Source organism: Gekko japonicus, unplaced genomic scaffold, assembly GCF_001447785.1.
Source record: "Gekko japonicus isolate JY-2015 unplaced genomic scaffold, Gekko_japonicus_V1.1 scaffold3609, whole genome shotgun sequence".
Classification (NCBI taxonomy): Eukaryota; Metazoa; Chordata; class Lepidosauria; order Squamata; family Gekkonidae; genus Gekko; species Gekko japonicus.
The window spans coordinates 64,968-72,086 of record NW_015173794.1 but is presented as its reverse complement, the minus strand read 5'-3'; the positions used below and the strand labels follow the sequence as shown (position 1 = coordinate 72,086).

The following is a 7,119-nucleotide window of genomic DNA, read 5'->3' as shown; positions in this document are numbered from 1 at the left end:
CACTCTCATTGGTTCAAGCTCCGTGTTCCTATTTAGGGTTGCCAAATGGGCCCGGGGGGGCGGGGAATCCCCCGCTTGGGAGGCCTGATTTCTGCGGCGGCGGAATTGGGCCCTGGGGGGAACTCCGCCCCCGAAGCTGCGTCACCAGAGGTGACGTCACCAGAGGTGACGCAGCCACGTCACTCACATTGGGGGCGTGGCCCAGATCATTGGGGGGAAAACCATATGTTCCCCCCCCCGACGAGCTCAGCCACGCCCGCAACGTCTGACGTCGCTTCTGGTGACATCGCAGCGACGCACGCACGCACACACACCGAGCCTGCTCCCGGACGGGACGGAGCCTCCCCCGCCGGTACGTTTAAAAGACTTGGCAACCCTAGTATGATATGAGCACCTGCATGTTCTATTAGAGTATGATACTCTATCATATCTGCCCTCCAAAACTGCCAAGGGAAGAACGTTCAGTCTTGCCATAGTAAAAGCTCTTCTTAGTTTTTGGACTGTCAATTGATAAAAATATTTTGGCAGTGGCATCGGGAGGGCAGTTCCCAAATGAAATGTCGAACATGCCCTACGCGCCCAATTAGACGTACTTGTAACATCCAGTTTCCTTACAGATTTTTAGATTTGTCTTCTAATGTCTTTAGTTTCTGTATTTTTAACCATATCCTTATTTATTCCTAGGCATTTCGTGTTATTTTCCAGTAGTTGATCCCACTGGCTGTAATGTGTATCTGCCGGGAGAAGCCCAAGTAGAGTAGGTCCCCCCTCAGATTTAAAAACCTTTACTTTAAAGACAAATGCTTTAACCCAAGCCCTGGCTTCCATCAATAATTCGCCTAGTTCTGCCCAAGACACATCTAGGAGTAGCCAATAAGCATCGGAAAAAGTCGTACTGTCAGAAGCGGCCTGAATCAATTTCCACATCATACAGGAATTGATTTAGAACCTTAGCATTAAATACCTTGAAGGCCGAGGGGACAAATTGGCCTCCTGATTAGTAGAAGTATTTTACAGTTGTCTGTCCTGCTCTCCAAGCTGTGTTCCTTGCTATATCCAAGTGTGTTCTCCATGTAAGAGATGTGTCAAAGTGGATTCCCAGATATTTAAATTGATTGACCCGTTCCATAGGTTGGCCTGCTATATCCCATTTGTAGATTTTCCCCTTTTTCCTTTTGGATTTTGCCACATTGATGGACAAGCCCTCATGGTAATAGTAAAGCTCGAATTTTTTTATCAGCTTGTGGAGGCCCACTATTGATCTAGGTCAGGGGTGTCAAACATGCGGCCCGGGGGCTGGATCAGGCCGCCAGAGGGTTTCTGTCAGGCCCGCAGTGGAACTGGCTGTCTTCTGCTGCTGCTTCCAGTTCTGCTGCTGCTGCGTCATCATAGGTTTACAGCTTACAGATACACACCTGAACAGCATACTCAGGATTGCAGCAGCACAGACATTTTGATGCAATAATTCAGAGCAAGAGGTGTCAGTTATCAGACACTGTTAAATAAACAAAATATTGCGGAAGTGTGGTGACCAGAACTGTAACACAGTACTCCAAATGAGGACGTACCATCGATTTATACAGGGCCATGGTGTTTAGTCATGCCGGCCACATGACCACGGAAACGTCTTCGGACAGCGCTGGCTCTTCGGCTTTGAAACGGAGATGAGCACCACAACCCTAGAGTCGGACTCGACTGGCTTTCGAGCAAGGGAACCTTTACCTTTAAAGAAGGTTAAAGATCAGTAAAAGAAGCTGGTTTTTCCCCTGCTGCTGCAGTGCGGAATTATGGTAGAAGCTGTACTCCAAAGTAGCACTGATGGTTGTGAGCATACAACGTGGGGCGGGGGGCACTTTTTGCCGGTGTCACTAAAGCGAAGCACAGCAGTGGGGCCCCTTGCTTGTCGCTGCCCCGGGCTTTGTCCCCATGCTCAGTCTGTGGGTTATAACTGAGTTCTGATTGCTCTAAACGGTAGACATTCCGTGTGATGCTGGCCTTTTTTTTAAACGTTCTAGTTGCAAAGCAGTCTGGACAAAAAGAAGAGGAAGAAAGAGAAGAAAAAGAAGCACAAGAAGCACAGACACCAGAGTCTCAGCAGCAGCGAAGATGAACACAGTAAAGCCAAGTAGGTCTCTCTGCACCAGAAAACAAAACATTCCTTCGTTCTCACGCTTTTGCAGAGGCATCCCAAAGTCTCGTTTTGCCAGCAGTTACACATGTCTTCTTTCTTGAAGGAGAAATGGAAAGAATAACTTCGTTTTAAATATAGATTCAGGTGGGCAGCCCTGTTGGTCTGAAGCGGCAGGACAAAGTTTGAGTCCAGTTGGGCACCTCTGAGGCCAGCAGTGTTTTATTCAAGGTGTAAGCTTTTGTGTGTGCACACATTTCCTCAGATACACTGAAATGGAAGTTGCCAGTCCATACATATAACAACAACAACAACAATAATAATAAATATTTCAATTTATTAATCGCTCAGTCCTGCAGAGCTGCCGGCTCTGAGCGATTTACAGTGACTCATTCACGAGGGACTAACAATGATTCATGGGGTAAGGGAGGACAACATATATAAATCTTTAAATCGCACACATTCGCAGGCGACGGGGATTTTTTGTTGTTGTTCAGCTGTAAACTAGACATGTTCCAGATGGCATTCGGCTTGGCTTGATGATGTCAGCTTTCTCCAGGGGATATAGGTAGGGGAACAGCAGCAAATTAGAATACAGCCCAATAAAGTTGTTTGACAGATGCAAGGACCAAACTGGAATAACATTGTTGAGGAATGGATAGCATAGCGATGGTGGTACCAACACCCACCAACTACAGAGCCGCACGTTCTTACCCTGCAGTATGCTTGAAATTTTGGCAATTGAAATGCACAGTTTAAAATTGTAAAAACCAAGTTATGTTATAAAACCTAGAGAGTGCAGAATTAACTTAATATGTATCCGCTTGCATAAAACGCAATCCAAATATGGCAGTAACAATAAACACAATATATGAAACACCAGAAGAGGCCTGGATAAAAAGAAGTGTCTTTACCTGGTGCCAGAAGGTCAGTAGATTCCACACTAACGCAATCCAAATATGGCAGTAACAATAATAAACACAATATGTGAAACACCAGAAGAGGACTGGATAAAAAGAAGTGTCTTTTCCTGGTGCCAGAAGATCAGTAGATTCCACACGAGGCTGATGGGTGTCGGCAGGGCTTTTTTGGTAGAAAAGCCCAGCAGGAACTCATTAGCATAATAGGCCACACCCAACAGCAGAAACCTATTAACATATTAGGCCACACCCCTGACAGCACAGCTTTTTAGCATAATAGGCCACATTTAAATGCCGCCCCGATCCTTCCAGGGCCCCCTGGCCTGCCCGCCTCGGAGTTGTTGGAAGGGGGGGGGTGATCTCCAGGGGGTTCCCTCTGTAGCCACACATGCAGAGGTTTTGGCTGTAGTGGGCGTGGCCAACTCTGAAGCCAGCCGGAACTCCGTTCCTGCCCAAAAATAGCCCTGGGTGTCGGGATGAGATGAAGCACTGCCGGGAGCAACGTTGTCTCCTGTGCAGCTGCCCTCCTTGCCTCCGAAGGGTGAGAATTCCTATCGCAGGGCTCATCTGAAGGCGGCCTCAGCTGACAGGCAGGCTGGTGGTTGGGGGAGCTCCGAGAAGGCACAGGAGCTCTCCGGTTGACGGACAGGCAGATTGGGACTGATAACCGTTTGTTTTGGTTTGCTTCAGGTCCCGCGAGAAAACTGACAGTCTGCCATCAGAGTCCCTTCATCCCAAAATATCAGGCTACGGTTTGCAGGTATGCGAAGTTGTTCATGTGCTACCCATTGAGGTATTGTTTTACAGGGAAGGAGTTAAGGCAGTTAAGGGGCAAACTCCACAGAAACCAAGCACAGAAATGCGAAAAGTCTCTCTGGCAGGCTGGCTTTTGTGGACAGCACCATGCCTTTGCAGGCTTTAGCCCTCTCGGCAGTCACATCTTTAGCGTTCCCCCCTCATGTAGGTTCGTGGCGATGGCCATGAGAGGACGTTTTCCCACAAGCCCTCCAAAAGTCCCAGGTCAGAGAGCCGGTGCCTGTCGCCACAGAAGTACAGTGGCAAGATGAGCTCGTCTGAGGCAGAGTACAGAAGGCCGAGATCACCTCTGGGGAACACTAAAGAGTAAGCCAGGGTAGAGCACCCGTTTCTGTTCCTCTTGACTGGAAGCTCCGTTGTGGTTGCTATGGAGTCCAGGCTTGCGTGGGTGGAAAGATGCAGTGAGAGTAGTTCAGCGGTGGAACGAGCTGCCTGGGGAGGTGCTGAGCATGGGCCGAGTGTGCTGCAAGGTGGGTGGAGGGCAGAGTGTGTGTGGGGGGGTTTTAGAGTCAGCAGCCAAAGGCTCATCTGAACTGAGAACTTCTTCACTTGGAGGAATCAATCTCCTTCCTGAATTGCAGGCACAACAGCAAGGCCAGAACTGGCGGCAAGACTCCTCCTCCTAAGAAAGAAGGCTACAGGAGACAGCAGGCCTCTGGGTACACCAGGTGTGTTACAAGCAAAAATGGGAACTCTCAGATGGAGGAGGCTGGGGAGGAGGGAAAGACGGTCAAAGTCTCACCTTGGCGTCTGCGGTTACTGCAGACGCTCACCACACTCAAAAGCCTTTTTTCCTCAAATGGAGACTTGCTCTTATTCATTTTAAGTACAGACTCCCCCCCCCCCCCCCCGCTTTTAATATCTTCTTCCCCCAGTTAAGACACTGCGATCAATGTTCCCTCTAAGCTGTGGAGTCTTGTGAGCAAAAATTCTACTTTGTGAGCTCCTGGCATTAAAGTTGTGAGCGAGCCATTTGGCTGCTGCATAAATTAGTTTGCTCTGGAGCCCTCCTTCCTGAGCTAAGACGAAAATGTGTGAGCCGGAGGCTAAAAAACTGTGAGCTAGCTCACACTCACTCAGCTTAGAGGGAGCACTGACTGCGATGCTGCCAGTTGAAATTCTCAAAGTCCTTATTTGCCCCCATCAAGGAGACTGCCCAGTCTGCGTTCCCAGGGTGCCCAAGTGGTCTGGCGTAGCGATAACCCTTAGTTAAAGTAATTCGGCTCCTGTGTTTGGTCGAAGGGAGATCTAAATCACAAGAACAAATGAGCATCACCCTCTGCACCAGCTTAATTTCCAGCGCGTTCTTATAGATGTGCATCAGGCGACAGGCAGAGCGCCAAGCATGCTGCCAGTTAAGCCGGTGCAGAGCGTGATGTTTATATATTTATGTTCCTCTGAACAAAGTGTTTCAGGCTCCTGGTAGGCTTCAGTTCTGACTCAGGTTGGGGGGGGCAGTATTAATATTTCAGTAGTACTCAGGGGTCATTTCATAGAAAAAGAGGTGCAGGAGCTCATTAGCATAACATTAGCATAACTTATCTGCATATGCCATACCCCCTGACATCACCGGAAGTGTGTCAGAAGGCAACACCCACCGCTCAGGCTCCACTGGACTGTTTTGGATTGCTAGCTGGGGGGGGTGCGCACATCTGCCCTCACTCCTGTGCGCTCCTGCTGGAAATGACCCCTGGTAGTACTTAATTTTGGCGCAGTCACTTCTTGGCTGTCTTCCCGATTCCCTTCTCACAAAAATCCCCGTCACGGTTGCAGTCCCCATTCCGGTGAGAAAGGACTTGCTCAGAGTCCCGCAGTGAACAAGTACAGATTTCATTGGTGCCCAGCTCCTGTTCTTAAAGGCAACTGAAACCTCTTCTGCATTTTGCTGCAAGCAGAAACCTCTCGGCCGAAGAGCTGGAGTGGAAGCGGCAGGAAATGATGGTGAATGCCAAGTGGCGGGAAGAGGAGAGAGCAAACACTGTGAAGAAGCATCGGAAAGAAGAAGCGCGGGAGCGAGAGCGGGAGAAGCTGGGCAAGCACGACGGGAAGTTCATACAGTAGGTGTCACACCAGCGGGTGCCCCTTCCATAGCCAAGCTGGTGGGCTCGGCAGTATCCCAGCAGGTCTGCCGTCTTCCCCTCCTGGGCCGAGTATCAGAACAGTATGGAGAAGGGGAGGGGGGATGTCGCTGTGATCTTGCTGCTCCTCCACATCATTGTGTTGAAGTCGGGCAGTCCGGGCGGTCTGTGGTGTGGAGGCGGGAGGGGCAGGGGGGGTAGAGCGGGAGAAGCTGGGCAAGCACGACGGGAAGTTCATACAGTAGGTGTCACACCAGTGGGCGTCCCTTCCGCAGCCAAGCTAGCGGGCCCGGCAGTGTCCCAGCAGGTTTGCCGTCTTCCCCTCCTGGGCCGAGTATCAGAACAGTATGGAGAAGGGGAGGGGTGATGTCGCTGTGACCTTGCTGCTCCTCCACATCACTGTGTTGAAGCCGGGCAGTCCGGGCGGTCTGGGGTGTGGAGGCGGAATGGGCAGGGGGGGCTCCAGACGGGCAAGTCGGCTCCAGTGTGGCTCCCGCTTCCAGTTTTTCAGGTGTCATTTCCTGGCTAATTTCCAGGCAAGGAAATGAAAGGGCCGAAGCCAAAACCTTGCTCAGGTCTCGGCTTCTCTTCCGGTCACCCTCCCTCGGGTGAGGAGTGGAGTCCTGCCAAGAGGCCGTCGAGTCAGGCTTTGCCTCTGCCACTCAGAGAAAAGGCTGGCTGGGGAGAGGAGAGATTGGATTCATACCCCATGGCCCTTCATTACCCAAAGGAGTCTCAGAGTGGCTTACAAACTCCTTTCCCTTCCCCTCCCCACAACAGACACCCTGTGAGGTGGGTGGGGCTGAGAGAGCTCTTGACAGAAACTGCTCTTTTCCGAGAACAGCTCATATCAGAACTACGGCTTGCCCAAGGCCATCCAGCCAGGGGCAAGTGGAGGAGTGGGGAATCAAACCCGGTTCTCCCAGATTAGAATAATAAGAAGAAATTGGATTCATACCCCATGGCCCTTCACTACCCGAAGGAGTCTCAGAGCAGCTTACAACCTCCTTTCCCTTCCCCTCCCCACCACAGACACCCTGTGAGGCGGGTGGGGCTGAGAGAGCTCTTGACAGAAACTGCTCTTTTTCAAGGACAGCTCTTGTCAGAACTACGGCTTGCCCAAGGCCATCCAGCCAGGTGCAAGTGGAGGAGTGGGGAATCAGACCCAGTTCTCCCA

At 50.7% G+C, this 7,119-nt stretch overlaps 1 protein-coding gene across 1 annotated transcript in view; it reads left to right on the top strand.

Moving 5' to 3' along the window:
- The window catches only part of CWC25 (CWC25 spliceosome-associated protein homolog), a 12,058-nt gene that overhangs the window by 3,281 nt on the left and 1,658 nt on the right, over positions 1–7,119 (top strand). The window contains exons 3-8 of the mRNA XM_015423558.1: positions 1,132–1,210; positions 2,016–2,125; positions 3,739–3,808; positions 4,013–4,170; positions 4,446–4,532; positions 5,760–5,921. Of these exons, the coding sequence (XP_015279044.1) occupies positions 1,132–1,210; positions 2,016–2,125; positions 3,739–3,808; positions 4,013–4,170; positions 4,446–4,532; positions 5,760–5,921 (666 nt within the window). The remainder of the gene's footprint in view (positions 1–1,131; positions 1,211–2,015; positions 2,126–3,738; positions 3,809–4,012; positions 4,171–4,445; positions 4,533–5,759; positions 5,922–7,119) is intronic.